The sequence below is a fragment of the Choloepus didactylus genome, chromosome 4, assembly GCF_015220235.1.
Source record: "Choloepus didactylus isolate mChoDid1 chromosome 4, mChoDid1.pri, whole genome shotgun sequence".
Taxonomy (NCBI): domain Eukaryota; kingdom Metazoa; phylum Chordata; class Mammalia; order Pilosa; family Megalonychidae; genus Choloepus; species Choloepus didactylus.
This window is the reverse complement of record NC_051310.1, coordinates 120,182,080-120,199,617: the sequence shown is the minus strand read 5'-3', so window position 1 is coordinate 120,199,617 and position 17,538 is coordinate 120,182,080. Positions and strand designations below refer to the sequence as shown.

At 41.8% G+C, this 17,538-nt stretch overlaps 1 protein-coding gene across 1 annotated transcript in view; it reads right to left on the bottom strand.

Moving 5' to 3' along the window:
* The window catches only part of MYO1E (myosin IE), a 209,927-nt gene extending 195,765 nt beyond the window's left edge, over nt 1-14,162 (bottom strand). The window contains exon 1 of the mRNA XM_037833824.1: nt 13,773-14,162. Within this exon, the coding sequence (XP_037689752.1) occupies nt 13,773-13,775 (3 nt within the window). The 5' untranslated portion in view covers nt 13,776-14,162. The remainder of the gene's footprint in view (nt 1-13,772) is intronic.
* Nucleotides 14,163-17,538: the final 3,376 nt, after the last annotated feature.

Here is a 17,538-nt window from a genome sequence, read left to right as displayed (position 1 = left end):
TGGAATCTCTCTGCCACTCAAGCTTATTTCATTTCCTTTCACATCCCCCTTTTGGTCAAGAAAATGTTCTCCATCCCACGATGCCGGGTCTACATTCCTCCCCGGGAGTCATATTCCACGTTGCCAGGGAGATTCACTCCCCTGGGTGTCTGATCCCACGTAGGGGGGAAGGCAGTGATTTCACCTTTCAAGTTGGCTTAGCCAGAGAGAGAGGGCCACATCTGAGCAACAAAGAGGCACTCGGGAGGAGGCTCTTAGGCACAATTATAGGGAGGCCTAGCCTCTCCTTTGCAGCAAGTCTTCCCAAGGGCAAATCCCGTGGTAGAGGGCTCAATGAGAGGGCTATTTTTATCTTTTGAAAAAAAAATTTTTTTTTCCAGATTAGTTAATTTAGTTAATTGTCTACTTTACACCCACCGACTCACATCACTCATTCACTGGAAGCTGTGCTGCTGTGACCTGTTGACTTGGACAATGTTCGGCCTTCCAGGCTCTTAGATCTAAGTGGTTCAAAGTTGCTGCAAAGATCAAAGTTCAAAGATCAAAGTGGCAAGCAAAGTCGCTGATTTTTGCTTGCCAGACCTTGTGCTAGGTGTTGGAAATACAAAAAAAAAGAGCATGACATAGTGTCCGTCCCCTTAAGGTGTTACAGCCTCGTAAGATAGAATAAACAAATATTTAATGAATTAATACCTCTCAAAAACTTCCCAAGGTTTTCCATTGCGGGAAGAACCCCTTGCCTGCCTCAACTTCTCCATTCCCTCTGCCACAAGCTTCTCCAAACTCCTCACTCAAAATGTTCTAACTGGTGATCATTACACGTATCCTTCAGACCCCCTAGGTTACCTAGACTCCTCTTCCCTCGTACCCGTCACCCACGAGGCCATTTCCTCTGCACACTAGAGAGCTTAGACCATCTCACCCTGTCCACCTTCAGCTGAGCACGAAAAACATACTCAAAAAATTTCAAAAAGTTCAAAACCACCCATTTTGTTACCCGGTGAGTTCCAGTACAAAGATTCCATGAGGACAGTTTGAAATTAACAGTATTTGGATTACCTGTGAATTTCAAACATCTGGATTCAACCTGCCCTCCAAAACCAAATGCAATAAAAAGCACACTGTTAACTACTGCAAGATCCCATTTCAATTCTTTTCGGTTCCTTCTTCTACCTACTGTCTTCGCCTATTTCTTAATTGTGAAAATCACTGGCAACATACATAACAGATTCGGTTTTCTGGGAGAACTATCTCTTTTCACAAATTCCCAAACAGCTGGGAGGGCACTGTTGCCTTGATTTCAATATTACACCTGCCTGATGAGTGAAGGAAAGGCACGGCACAGTGATGGGCAGACTTGCATTCTACCACCTCCCAAGAGTGAGCGACTTGGCCTTCAGGTGCCCTTTTAAATATCTTTATTCCTCTTCTCCCTGTCCTCACCATTCCATCTCCCCAAAGGGTAAGCCAAATGAAGTGACGAGTGACACCTACATCAGACAACTACATTATTTCCACTGAATCAAAGGCTCCGGTGACATCTGCATCACAGGGCACTTTTAGATTCCCTCCTCCCCATTTCATTCCATTAGCTGAGAAACCGACAGCAGTTTACTGGAGTGGATTTTAAGAGTGCTTCACTATGTCAGCCTTCATGCACTACTTTGTCCCAACATAACAACCTAGGGGCAGTTTTAATGAATGTATACTCACACACAGCAGAAGGAAATGCAAGCACTTTTTTTCATTAAGTCTTAAAAGAGATTTATCTAACTCCTGTGGCAACTCACAAAACAGAGTGGCGTTTTGTGAAAAACAAGAAAAGACTCTGACTCACAAAGAATTTGATTAGAAGGAGAGATAAAATGTGCATAAGCAATCACAAGATCTTTGCAGATAAGTGCCATGGGATTTTGAAGAGGGAGAGAGGACCCCTGAAGGTAGCACTGAGGGCTGGCCTGAAAGGGGAATTCAACCGTTGGGATGTGGAAGAGGAGCGAACTGATTCCAGCCAGACAGGAGCTGAAGGTGGAGAACATCCAAGCCTGTAAGGGAACAGCAAGTGGTTGCATTTGGCTGGACAAATAAGGTGCATGACAAAGGAAAAAGGCAAGTTGAGGCACCATGCTGCAGAAGTAGAATCTATAGGACGGGGCAAGTGGTGGAATCTTGTAATTCACGACAACTTAGAGTATATAAAATACACCTTTACCAAATGACATTTAACGGAACTGCTGTAAAACACACACACACACACACACACAAAAACGAAGATTGATTCACAGCCCCAAACAAAGAGAACAGTGCCTCTTTGTCTTTGTAGAGCAGACAACTGCATAACACATCAGTGTTCCACAAGGGCCTGGAGCGGTGCTAAGCAGGGCTGGAGGGAGAAGAGGGCCTGAGGTGGGGGGAAGAGAGAGCTCCCCTTCTTTTGACAGCCTTAAATAAGTTTCCCCACTGCTGAGCAAGTGCAAACTATGCCTCCTGCCTTCTCCAGCCCTCCTCCTCACAATCCCACATTCAGAAGAAGGCTTAAATTGGAGGATGGCAAGAGGCTTGTCGGGAAAGAATGGAACCTTAGTTGAAGAATGTAATTAGGGTTTGGGGGGTGGAGGGGTGAAAAAAAGAGCTGGAAAGAAGAGGCTATCCCAGTTCCCCGAATTTTTTCTACTCCAAGTCCTAGTTCTAGAGAATAAGAACCAGAGTTCAAAAAATTGTAGTAACAGCAATTTCCTTCGTATTATGTTCCCTCGATTAGTAAATACTAATTTTATGATTAATATCAATGAATCCTCTCCAGGGAAATAATAGGCTTTTAATTATTTAAAAAAAGTCAAAGTCTTATGTCTTTGATTTATACTTAAAGTCTGTATTGGACATATTTCTCTTTGGACAGAAAAACCTATTTTTATACTTTATTACTATTCTAAAAAATCAAGTTAGTTGTGAGTAAATAATAACTATCATGGCCTCACATTAACATATTGGTTTAGTGTCTCTGAGGATCTTACAAAAAAAAATATTTTAACGTATCAATCTGAATCTCCCCTCTCTCTAATGCTTTAGCATGTTTGATTTTGGCATGTTCAGGGTTAGGACCAGGATCCCTGGGCTGTGAGTCAAGACTTGTATTCTAGGGCCAACTCAGCCAGGTGACCTTTGTTAGGCCACCTAACTTCTCTGGATCTTGGAGGGTCATTTGGGGATGCTGGGGACCTCCAGGTAGGGGGTAGTGTGTGCACATATGGACACAGACATACATTTCACATACAATTTCATATATCCTACAGGACGTATCTTTCATCTTGACAGTCTATGCTTAAAGGCATCTGATAATTGAAAGAAACAAGACAGGTATATATGAGAAGGAATAAAGAGGCTGCTAACCACAAACTCACCCTGCTATTCACACGGAAAAGCAGTGCCAGAGTAGAGTACAGTAGACTGTGGGGTGGAGGGGACTCCCCACCCCTCCCACCCATACTGCCCCACCTTGTACACCAAGACTACGGGTGCCAAGTTTTAGGAGCCACCTCAGTCATCAGAGATGTCCACATAATTCTGTAAAACAAAGCCCCTACTGTTCAAAAGTCAAAGGGAAACTACTTGTTCTGGTTCTCTAAGACACATCCCTTCTTTCAGCTCAAAAGGTAGTTAGTTGAGAGGGAGGAGTTACAAATGGAGTAGTTAGGATTTAACAAATGATTATGACTACTCACTCATTACAAAGATATTTCTTTTTAGTTTCTGGCATATTAGAGTAGCAACAAGGAAATACCTGAAAATGTTGAACTGTAATCCAGTAGCCTTGATCTTTGATAATGATTTGTATAGCCATATAGCATTTATCTTGTGACTGTGTGATTGTAAAAACCTTGGGACTGACACCCACTTCATCCGGTGTATAGGTGGATGAGTAATAAAATAAAGACATGCATCAAAAAAAATAATAATAATAGGTTGGGAACATGGGGGGAAAATACCCCGATGTAACCTAAGGACAATAGTTAGTACTACTTTAATAATCTTCCATCAAATGAAACAAATATAACTACTGTTAAAAAAAAAAACAGTAGAATTACAAAAAAAGTGCTATCATCAGTTGTAACAAATGTTCCACACCAATGCAAGTGCTGATGGTGGAGTAGTGTACCCGAATCATGCATTTTATGCATGATTGTTCTGTAAACCCACAACTTCTCTAAAAAAAAGTAGTTAGAGTACAAGAGCTAGTTTTGCTTTATTTACAAGTCAATGTATACCAAGATATTTATGGGTGAAATTATATGATATCCAGGATTTGCTTTAAAATAAACCAAGCATAGATAAGAACAGAGAAAACAACATTGGCCATGAGTCTCCAATTGCTGAAGTTGGGTGATGGGTTTTCTCTCTACAGTGGAGAAAAAAAGTTGAATTGAAAGATCCGTAGGCTAAGGGAATTTTGAAAGCTCTGCACAAAGCTTAGTTATTCCTACTCAATTCACATCTTGTTGAGGAGCACACATATACCACAAGCTGTGGTTCACAGAATATGGAATTGACACAGGGTTCTTTGGGAACCATTTTACAGTCCAAAAGTGTATAACTTTCTACCAAGGAAAAAAATTATTTTAGTGTGTGTGAGGACTCTCTTTACACAGCTCAGTGCTGACTGAAAAAGAGAACGATGTGGAAAGCAGTGTCATACAGCCTGGGAAGGTGAGAGCCCCACCCTCATGTCCCCACAGGCCAGCCAGCCCAGTGGGTCTGTATGGTACACAGCTAAGTGTGGACTTATGTAAATGTCTGTTATTTTCACAAAGCACCCTTTAACATTAATCGTTAACGCTCTTCAATAATTTTTCTTCTTCTTGTTAGTTTCAGCTTTTAATTTTCCCTCATCGGAATAGCAATTTTAGAATCACACAGGGTCTCCATCAATGCAAAAGAACTGCGGTTCCAAATCCTCATGGCTTGGGGAAACAAGAGTGGACGCATTAGGAGCAAGGCTGACTTCTCTCACACATGGAGTTCCAAGAATACATCAAGAAAAACCAGAGCTACCAACTGAATCTATTCCTACCTCAGTTTATTCACCATATAAAAGAAAGCTGAAAGAGAAGAGGTGAAGGCTGGGCAGCTCTTTGCAAGCCTCTCCCACACTCCTCTAGCCTTTGTCACGTGACTTGCTTTGGCCAATGGCACAAAAGCAAGCATGATGCAAATAGAGGCCTAAAAAAGCCTTGTGCACTGGGGCTTGCTGCTCTTGATTGTTCTCTACCCGGTCTCTGAAGCCCTGTGACTACTTCTATGGTAACAAGCCAGGACTAGCCTGCTGTAACCAGAGATACACAGCCAAGTCATCTCCCTTGCCCCCGCTGAAATTGAGCCACTTTCCAAACCCGTGTCTGAGGCCACCCTAGATCATCCACCCCCAGATCAAGCCCAGCAGATCCACAGAATCATAAGAAATAATAAATGTTTATTGTTTAAGCCACCAAGCTTGACGTGATTTGTGACACTGAAAGCTAACAAACAGTAGAGCAAGAAAAGACGACTAAGAGATATTAAGATGTATTGAACATCCTGGGACATATCCCAGACGGTACTTTCAGAACACACAATGGGACTCTCCACTGATTAGCCTGGATGTCAACTGTCATTAAAATAAACTGGTATGGATCCAAAATTGATCATACTCTCTTCATCTCAAGGCAGTGTTGGCTGTAACTCTTGGAAGATATTGTATGGGTGTCAGGGTTCTGTGAACCTCCTGAAATTATATGAAGAATTATGTGTGTTTATATATTTCTTCTTCTTAATTGGAAAAAGATGTTAAAGCTACAGAGAATAACATAAGAAATATCCATACATGTACCACCTAGAATTAAAAATACTATTTTATCATGTTTGCTTTACACCTCCTTTTATATATAAAGCATATAAAAAGCATTACCAAGTGTCGAAGTTAGTCTACTGACCCCAGTCCTTGCCCCTCCCTCCTTTCCTCTTCTGAAGCTTGATTTTGGTGTATATCCATGAGTTTATATTTTAAACATAAATATATATATGTACATATATACTTGTATACATATATAAATGTATATAGCTCAAAACAAGTCTTATTTCATGTTTTTTAATTTTTTTCTTAAATGGTTTCGTATTTTCTTTATCATTCTACAACTTTCTTCTTCATCAAACACTTTCTTTGTGAGATCTTTCCCTTTTGATACCATATTATTAATAAGCCACAATATACTCATACATTTCTCTATAAATGGATGTTTAGATTGTTCCTGTTTTTTGCTGTTAAAAACACTGTTGGGGAACAGGTCAATAGTTTCCAAAGCATTCTGAGAGCTTCAGGACACCCCCAAATAGTAGGAATCACGGTTCTACAAGCTGGTGGGGATGGGGGTGTTGTCATTCTCTTGCAGACACATTTCTGCATTAAAGCCTTCCCGAGCCTTGGAAGAGCCTTGTATTTATCCTCTTAACATAGATCAATAGATGCTTCTACATTTGAATGCAAAATTTCCTGTAACAAAGGTCTGCCTTTACCTGGGACAGTAAGAACAACCCTATTTATTTTTCCTTGAAAATTTTTTAGAATCAAACAATGATATTGTCCAAAACATTCTGTTACAAATTCTATGTTACCTAAATTTCTGTCAACATCAAACGCTGGTCACACCCATGAAATTACTGAGACTAATGATGTGATATCTTATTTTTTGTTTGTTTTCTATCATGTATATAACAATAAAGAGCTAAATCTTTTGTGGTTATTTGTCTCATTTATTATAATTACTATTATCATCAACATCATTTTCTATTATTTTAACCTAATTGAAATCAGAGTACAACTTCTACTTTTATACTTCCCCCAGTGTGACATCATCTAGTCCCTACTGCAAAGTCCCAAAACAAGGAAATTAAAACACAAACCCTTACTACTCATAATAGACAATATTCTTATGTCTAAATTATCCTACCTCTGTATTATTGAGTAAAATTGTCAAAATAAATGATTTTTTCATTGGTCTTGACTTCCCTCTGTGGTATGTGAAATGACAAAATGTTATACAGATACTTGGGTTCAGAGTTTTCAAATTTAGAAATAATTTTTTTCTAGTTGCTTTTGAAAGAGCATAAGGTTAGCAGACGTGATTCATTGCATGCTTAGTTGTGTGGCCCTGAACAATGCCCTTTCCCTCTCTATTCTTTGGTTCTTACCAGTAAAACACAACAAAGGCCATGGTTGGTACAAGAATGAAATGAAGTAACATATATGAAAGCTTTTTATTATCACTTCTCCATTAGACTGCAAGCTTCTCATAACTGAGGCAGTGCCTAATTCATCTTTGATTTCCCAGCTTCTGGCACCACACTTGGTAAAAATCCCTACATACCAAGTATGTATGCTAACCTCTTTTGCAACTGCCGTGTCTTCTCCAACTTTGGGGTCAAAGCTCTCCATCTTGAACCATCCCAGTTCTCTGGTAGGACCTCTCCTATCTGCCAAACTGGAGCCACAAGCCCAAGTTCCCACTAGTCCGTGGATTTGAGTGTCACTGCCAGAGCACCAGAGCTATGCACATTTGGGCCAGTACTTGAGAATGTGGAGGGTATACCCCAAGCCTGTCCATCCTGCTCTGGACTCCACTCCAAAGACAGGAGACTCCATGTCTCAGGAGCTACAGAAGGCCGAGCAGCCCATTACTGACCCCAGCAGTTCCAGGAGGTGCCGGGAGGGACACTCCACCTGTGCACAGCTCTGGGGGAGAGGTTTCTGTACAGTCATGACTCGGGTTGGTAATCAGGTTACTTGGGATTATTATGCAGCCACCAAAATATCATACATAAGCTTGAGATGGAGAAGGGTTTTTAAAATAAGTGGAAAAGTACAGAGCACAGATTGCATATTTGTCCCATAATTACAACTACAGAAAAACAATGTGTATTTGGATAGACTGAAAGGAAACCCAAAGACATGAAAATAATTACTGTTAGGACAGTGGCATTACAGGTAAATTCTTCTAAATTTATTTCTTAAAATCTTTTAAAGTTGATTGAGTATGAATCAAAACTAAATAACAACCTTCCATCTCCCACCAGGTTCTCTTGAAGGGTTCCAGAAAGAAAACTACCTGGTCAAATCAAGTTTCAAAGGAATCAGGCTCTAATGCACCATCAAGGTTTGCGGGGAAGAGCCTTATCAGATGGGGATCAGAAAGCCTGAATCAGGTACTACCTCTGCCAAAAGCTAGCTATGAGATTTTTGAAGTCATTTAACCCTTCTAGACCTCTCTGTGAAATCAAGCAAAAGGACGTGGGATAGGATTCTTAAGCTCTTTTGGGCTCCATTGTTTTATTTTCTACAATGTAGCATATGATTATAAAATATTGTGAATCAACTTTTAACAAACACACCAGAACTCAAAACACCCAATGGAGTGTGTCCCCCTTCAGAGCAGTTATTCCAGGAGAACTGAACTTCCTTTTGGCTTCCAGAGCTCCCTCTGCATGACATCTTCAGTGGGGCTAAGTCCTCCTCCCTTAAGGCAGAATATGACGTCTGGAAACAGCTGAGAGGCACTTGGTGCAAAGCCTGGTGTGTAAAATGGGTGATCAGGCCGGGCAATAACACTTTAGTCCTAAAGGAACTTAAAAGATAGGTTTTCTTACGAAGCTCATAAATGATCACTCAAAAGTGCTTCAAACAATGGCAGTGATATTGTTCCCACCATGAGGCACACAAGGGAGGGCAGATCTTCATTTCATTCTCGCACCAACAATGGTTTTTGTTGCCATTTTACAGGTAAGAAAACCAAATTCTTAGTCCACTTGTCAAAGGCCAGTGCCATTATTTCAGTGACGGCTCCTCCAGTTCTTATAGTTCCACTTCTCTCAGGTGTGGCTGTCATAAAGACATGTTTAAAAAGATATGCTAGGATGGCCCCAAAATATTTCACCTCTGCTAAATTAAAAATTCGGAAGTTGGAATTGTTTATCATTATTATGGAATATGCTTATAAAGCTGAGATATTTGATTTTAATACTTTTGGAATTTAAACTTTAACCCATTATTTGTTCTGTAAATACCAAGTCCTAGCAAGGTAAAAAATATATAGAGATTAAAACCTCCTCACTGAGAATCTCATTTTAATCACGTTTATATAATCACAGGTTGCTGCACCTTTGCAAAAAAAAAAAAAAAAAAATCAAAAAACAAAAACCCCAAATGACTCAAACTTAGAAAATCATGACTGAACATAATTTCTATATATTCTACCATGAAGCTCATAATAACTTGTATTTGTATAGAGCTTTCAAAATGTTTCTGCTTCTTGAAGCAGATAAAAAGAGCTTTCAGAAACTCTTATCCAGTAATAGGCTTACTCCTAGCCTCATCTGGAAATGCAAATGCGTGTTCTCTTTCATTTACTCTCACATGAACACATGACAGAGCAGCACTAAGTAAAGGAGACATTCAAAGTCGTATCCCAAGTCATATTTACCAAAATGCTCGCTGCTACTGTCTAGTCCAAAGTATAACTCCTGAAATAGACCTAAATTTGTGAGATTCAACTGAGGAAAGAGTAACAAAAGTTCATCATGCAATTTTGGAGGAATAGAGATTTTCATGCTGGAGGAGTTCAAGTTGCAGCCTCATTGAACCATCTATATTGGTGTTTTGATAGCTCCAAAGAGTAGTAGCTACATGCAGATTTTCCCTGTTTTAGTAGCTTTCTCCATGGGCAGAAAATACCAAGCAACTCTCTCTCACAAGGGAAACCCAGTGGGAAGATGGGGATGTCCCAATAAAAAATCTAATGCCATTCCTGGGTATGAGGCTAAAGGTTAGACATTCCTGGTGGGAAGTTAATGAGAGGAAGCACTTTGTTTCATAGAAGTACACCACTTTGAGATTTACAACAGAGCAGCTGCAAAGAATGAACGTACACGTGTCTTTGTTTGGCCTCTCAGTGATGGTCAAACACTTTAGCAAAAAAAAAAATCTAGATTTCCAACTTCCCTAAAAAATCAAACACTGAGCCTACACTGCCAGTGGTCTAGGGCTGAGCAGTGGCTGCCTCTCTAGATGGAGCATATGTTCTATGTTCTCTCCCTACAGGCAGCCTCCCTGCATCAAATTGTGTCTACCAGGCCTACAGAGACACAGAGTTTGCAACCACTGACACTAGTCCCCCGCAAAAGTACAGAGGGGGTGGCTTTCACCTATTGCAGCTGTCTGCTTCCTACACTTCTCTGTTCGTCCATCTGCTGCCCCACTCACTGTGCTTCTCTCCTTGCCCTGAGCTGGCCAAATATTCCCCACTAGTATGACCCACCACACTGGTCCCTAGATAATGTCCAGGATCCAAATCTTTCCCTAACCCTTCCTCCTCCATGAACTTTTCTGTACTGCAACCCATTCCTTTCCTTTATTTTTTAATTATTATCTTGTTTGGGCCAGGAAAGTACTAGCCATCTGATAAGCTAAGGAGTGAAAATTAAGTTACCTTCCCAGGAAACATACTGGAAATGAATTCCAGACCCTCTAACTACACACCTTCATCCAAAGGAACTTACCTACATTGTAGTCAGCACTCCATCAGATTCTCAAGGCCTTAAGTCTATTCCTGTAACTTTTTATGTGGAATATCTGCAATTTACTAACAAGAAGTATGCAAGCGAGGAAAAGGGAACATATCTTGCACATTTTCTGAGGTGACAGCCAATTCAGAGTAACTCAAATATTCCAGTATATTTAATTCACAGAAACCCAATGAATCACCATTTCTGGGTCCAGCTACACAGCAGAGCTACAGACATGGATTCCAGGTCACTGGACAGTCCAAATTGGTCACAGTCACAAAAGCAGAACTTCCTTTGTGGATGATGATAAAGCCAGATTCTGTGAAGGAAACCTTCAATGCGTATTACTATTAATTAGAGTAAAAGGAGATTGTTGTGCCATTCTAAACAAAGTACACTAAATTAAAGAGACAAGCAGAGATTTCTTCAGTTCTCTAACTCCCCTAAGGAAAAAGATTCAAATCCCTACCGCCTGATAGTATACTTGGTTTTCCCCAAGACGGAGAAAAGTGTTCCAACATGAGATTTCAGGAGGAATAGATAAAGTGAACTACAAACTATACATTGTGCTCATGACTCAGAACATGGCAGTCTTCCCTATGAGTCACAACTGACTGAGTCTGGGGAGGGCCTTGGGTACAGGTGGAACGCCTTCCTAATGTGCCATCAAACTTCCTAAGACACCTCGCACACACACACACACACACACACACACACACACACATGCATACACACACAAAAATCCACACAGTGCAGGTGCTCTCCCTGCCCGCCCAGCCAAGGGCTGATTGATGAACTATCTTCTCTATCGTAATCCCCCCATCCCCACCCCAAGGCAATGCTCCTTCTCCTCCGTTGTGTGCAGCTGAGCAGGCCCAGACAGGTGTGGAACACAAAATGAAGACTGATCTGGCTTGGAGGGGTCTTATACAAACGGTAACTATTACAACCAAGGGTTTTGATTATTTAAGATGCTGATGCTCTGTTCTAAGTCAACTTCACATTATATCTAATGAATAGAGCTAGTTTTTCAGGACAGGAAACAAATGATTAATTCTTGCCAAATAACTCTAGATCCAGTAGATCTAGTGATGGCACATCTCCTATTTCAGGACAGGCAGCTGTTTCAACTTTTCAGGCAGGGAATCGCGGCCTCAGCAACCGTATCTGATGCACAGATAGTCTTCCGGCGGTCACAAAATGCCCATCTATGGCGGTGGCAGGGAACCCATCAAAAGTTAAGTCACACCCCGTCCTCCCATGGACAAGCTACAGAACTCTGAAAACAACGCACCTTCTTAGAACATGCCTCGCTTGCACCCATGGGACCAACCATCTACTTACTACAACAGCAGAGGGGCTGAATTGAACATCTAGTTTCCAAGATCTCCAAAAAAAAAGTATCCTAGACTACTTTTTAATCTGCCCAGCATGAAAAATGAGTTTAATTAAAGGAATGCTCATTTCCTCCAAGGTATCACTTGCATATTTAAATTCAGTAAGATTCTTTAAGCTCTTCTCAGAAGCACGTTGATTTTTTTAAAGAAACACTGAACCATGGAAAATAATTACAGCAATTCTAAAGTATTAGGACTATCACATTGCTTAAGTTCAAGTGGCCACATGCCCAATTAGGTAGCTCCACCCAAACACACTCTCTATGTAAATGGTTCTCTGTGGGGATTCCAAAAATACTGTGAGTAGACTGACTTCTTAAACCCTAATACTGGAAAAGGAAATTTATTTATAGAAAAAGTGCCACATAATTTTGGACCATGTAAAAAGAAGCAGCTTTGGCCAAGAATGTTCTAAAGGGTTTTTGTTTGCTTGGTTTGTTTGTTTGTTTGTTTTTAACCATTCTTCTTAAAAAAACAGCTCCCAGTCAAGGGCTGCTTCTGAGTCTTGTATGTAGGTTTGATGGGCCTTTGCTACATGTCCCTCAAGCTGGTCATACAAGATATCGATTTTTAAATTAGTGCTGTGCTGATTATTATTTTGACTTAGCTCCACTTTCATAGTTATTAAAAAACTACAAACCAGAAGAGGACCAGTTACCCCCTAGGCAGAATTATTAGAAGACAAGCAGATGTGGAAACAAGGAAGCTTTGTAGTATAACTTCTTCTGATGGTCTGCCACCAACGTCTTCCAGAATAGAGTCCTCGCTTGTGCTTGGAAAAGGAAAATACACCACACAAAAGCCCCAGGGATGTGCCTAAGGTTTTTTGCGGTTGGTATTGTTGCGAGCAGTCTGGGGGGGGGGGGGGGAGGAGTCTGGGAGGGGGAGAGTTGGAATAGAGAAAAAGTTGGAAAAGAGTCAGAGAGTCAGCTATTTGAATATATCTCCAAAGTGCCCAAAGAGAAAGAACCAACAATTTAAAACTCATGAGGACTACCTCGGGTCCGAACCGTTCACACTACACCCGAAAAGTCCCAGTCATCTTGCACTGGACCCTCCCACGGGAGGTGTTTACTCGACCCTTTCTGCGCGAAGACCCTATCCGCCGGCGCCCCTTAAAGGTCCAGGCCAGCGTGGCCCCACCCCGCACCCGGGTCACTTTCGCTCTCAGCAGCCTCCCACCGCCAGGTGCTCGCCCTACCTGGCGCTCCTTCCGGCCTTTGCGCCGCCCGCACCGCCCCTCGCCAGCTCGCGGATGCCAGCCGGGACAGCTGCGGGCGCTGGCCGGGCCGCCAAACAGCGGAGGGGAGGAGAGGGATTCAGCCTGCGGTGGTGCCTGCCTGCAGGGAGGGAGGGGCGCAGCGAGCCGGGATCCGGCGCAAAGTCCTGACAAACCTCGCCCTGGCGGGCCAGGACCAGAGTGGACACAGGCGGCTGCCCCCACTTTACCAGCAGGAAGAAAGGGATCCCCTCCGAGGCCCGTGCCCCTGGAAAACAGATGTGCCCACACTTTGGCTGCCGACAGCTGGCAGCCATGGCAACCCAGCCAAAAAAGTTCGGCGACGCTGAAAGCGACTGGAAAGTTTTCCTTTGCCCCTTACCCCCTCTCCCCCAGACTGGGTTTAGGAAAAGCGGCAGGAAATTAATTTGAGCTCGCGACGTGCAGACTCCCGCGTCCACCTTCTCCACCCCTGGCCTCGGCAGCACGCCCAAGGTGGGTGCCCCGAGCCGGGGCTTCCTGCCCCATCCAGGAGTCAGGCGTCCTGGGACGCGGCGCAGCCAACTCACCATGGTGACTCGCGGGCGGTCACGCCTCTGCCCGGTCCCGGTGCCGGGGAGCTGGGGCCGGAACGCAGTCTCGGGCGAACTTCAAAAGTTGGTTCCTCTCGCCAAAAACAGTCTCCCGACACCCAAGCACTCACAGGAGCCAATGGGAACCCAGGCGGGACTCCATCCAGGCGGGATCGGCGGCGCTAGGTGAGGCGAGAGGGGGGCGACTCAGCAGGCTGGGCGCATGCTGCAGGGAGCAGAGGTCCACTCCGCGCGGCGCTCGCCGTCCGCCTAGGTGAGTCGACTGCGCTCCGCGCGTCTGCCGAGCTCTCCTGCCTCGCTCCTCTTTCTTTGGCCACTTACTCCGTACTCCTCTGGCTGAGCCTCAGCTCGGGCCGGGCAATCTGTCCATAAATGGAGAACTCAGCTCAGACCTGACCAATCAGGGTTTGTTTTCACAGCGTCACTCCTCCGGGAAACTGTAGTAGCCAACAAGCTTGGAGCTGTTGAAGTTTCCAAAGACCTCTGGATCCTGTAGTCTCCTCCCCAGTCAGACTCCGAAGAGCGCTGTTGACCCAGCTCGCTCCTGGTTTTAAGACCTGAATTGTTAGAAAGAAAACCCTCCGTGAAAGAGAGGAAAGCCTTTCTCGTCCTCTTTTTCTTTTCTTTTTTTCCCCTCAACCCGAAAGTTAGAGAAGGTTTCGCTTCCAAACTGAAGTGGCATGACTTTCCCAGAACATTTTTTTTTAAGAAGAAGGAAACATTTTATCAGCATAAAAGATCAGAGTCGTGGCAACAGCCCAAAGGAAATCCTTTTTCTTTCCAACGTCTGGGATTGTGAGGAAAGTCAAAAATATCATTTCCCCCACCGGTCCTTTTACCTGAATTTCCTTGGGAAACAAAGGAAGGCTTTTTTTTTTTTTTTTTTTTTAACTTTTTAATGGCCGAGAAGCTGCACGTGCAGTGGGTGGAGTGGGGTGATGGAGAGATGGGTGGGAAGAAAGTACCAGTGACCTCACTCAACACATATCTATTGAGAACAATCAGAAGTACAGTGAGAACTACAAAAGTATATTATTCCAGAATGGTGTGTTTCAATAAATCATTTGGGCATGGAGAAGATTGCGGGGGAGGGGGGGTTGCGGAGGAGAAGCAGAATCCTGAAATAAAAGTAGGGAATCTGATTTTATTGTTTTGGGGACTCAGGAAGAAAACTTGGTGGTTCACAAGGGAGGTGTCCCCTTGGGATTTGTGGGAGATAGCAACTGAAAACTCCAGGGCATTGAAAAACCATCAGGCATAAGGATTTATTATGATTTACTTTATGAACTTCTATTGACCCTTCACTTGAATAGAAGATTGTAGTTAGAAAGGATGTTACAGATGATCTTGTCTAGAATGGATAAACAAGATGTGGTGAATCCATACAATGGAATATTATTCAACCATTAAAAAGAATGAAGTACTGATACATGCCACAACATGGATGAACCTCAAAGACATCATCTAAGTGAAAGAAGCCAGACAAAAAAAGGCCACATATTGTATGATTCCATTTACATAAAATATTAAAGATAGGCAAATCCTAGAGACAAAATGTAGGTAGTTGCCAGTGGCTGGGGGTGGGGAAGGGTGGGAGTGACCGCTAATGGGTACCAGCTTTCTTATTGGGGTGACAAAAATATTATGGAATTGGATAGTGGTGATGGTTGCACAACTTTGTGAATATATTAAAAACCACTGAATTGTACATTTTAAAGGGTGAATTTTATTGTATGTGAATTATATCAATAATAAAATTGAAGGAAAATAGTATCATCTAAATTCTTTTAGTAATCATTCACACAGTCAAGCAACAGATTTAATTGAAATTTAATTGCCTATCATAGTCAGCATTATTAGACTCTGGGATACAGCTATGAATACATGGTCCCTGCCCTCACCAACCTTACAATTTTAGAAGCTGGAAGACGGACAATAAATTAAAAATCGATAACTATAAGAAATATATAAATATAATGGGGAATGAAACTGTAGTTTTGAGAAAGGAATTGCCATATTCATAGCTATGGTTTAGGAAGGAAACTTACCTAGTCTGTAGTATGAACTAAAAAGGAAGCAGCCTAATATCTACTGAGCAATTACTATGTACTAGGCATTGGCTAGGTATGTACTGATATAATTCATTAAATTCTCAGGTAAGTCTGACTCCATGTCTCTTTGAGAGCTGTCAGCTTCAAAATGCTGTCAGGTATTTTAGGAACTAATGGACAGAGATCACCAAATGCAAAACTTGAGCTTACTAGTAACACAAGAACCATTTCTCAAGTTGGAAGTAACGCATTACCTAAACCACAATCCCAACAGTGGTCAACAACTGATTAGGCAGACTGACATAGGCATCAAGTGATATGGGCAAAAGTTAACCCAGGGACACAACTAAATACTAAAAGTATCTTAACTCTTTAACAACCTCTCAATCTTGAATTTATCTAAGACCATCTTGAAGCTGTCAGCTATGGTATCATTTGGGATAAAAAGGTTTTTTTTAAATGCCTACTTTTCTTTGCCCTTATAATCTCTTTCCAGTTTCAAGAAGTATTCCCAACTCTTGTAGGTAGAACTTTGATGAAGATGTATGATTATGTTAATTTTTCATGATTTTGCAATATAATCCTTTTCCATAATATATATGTATATACATATATATATAATGTGGAAGAATGCTTCAATTACGAGATTTAGCAGCACAAAACTGAATTTGAAGTCTGACTTTTCCACTTAACTAGATGTGAGATCTTAATTTCTCTGAGCTTCAGTTCCCTTATCTATATGACAGATTGAAGTGAGTATGAATGAAATAATGTGTGTAAAGATGGTCAACAAATGTTGATTGCCTTTTCCCAGCACCCACACCACATGTTCTAGGTCAGGGAATCAGAACCTGGGTCCCTGGAGAAGATCAGATGAACCACTGCCCCGTGAACTGCATGCAAAGTTGTGGGGGCTGTTTGTGTGTGTCTTTTCCAGATGGAGAGTTAGTAAGTCTCATCAAATTCTCAAAGATGCCATAACAACCATAACTGCCAAAACATTAGGTGCCACCACCCTGGGGCATATAAATTATGCCTCTCTGGGCCTTTTTCTTCTCTATTATATTTTTCTTAAGACGTGTGGATTAGAACTGATCCTTATGCTTATCCTGGTTCAGCCAGGATTCTCAAAGCAGAACCCACTAATTAAGAGTTTGAGTCTAGAATGTAATATGTCATCTTGTGGTTCAGCCTATAATTTCATGAAGAATTCCTCCCCACCTTGTCCCTCCATCCTCATCTTAGGGAGGTACACAGTCAGTTTTGGATAGTCTGACCATAGATCCTGGGAGAGTCCTGGTTTCTGCATTTATCCCAGTGAAATTATTAATTGCACCCCCTTTTACCCTCAAAAAGATCTAATTTGAATGATAAATTAAATGGTCACCTTAGATTTTTGGACAAATTTCATCCCTCATAATTCTCACCTTTTAAAATAAAAGTTTTTCCAATTTTCCTGATTTATACATATTTTTCAGAGCACCCAGAAATATATTACTAGGTATTTATTTTTATTCAAGGCCATAGCAGCAATGAAGTGGAAACAATTTTTAAACTGTAAAACTCATTCTAGACACATGATGGAGCTAGTCAGATAAGACTTTATACAGAATTTTGCATGATTAGCTGCATTTTACATGGAACTGAGTGAAAACGACTAAAGGAAAAAAAAATCAGACGGATAGAAAGCA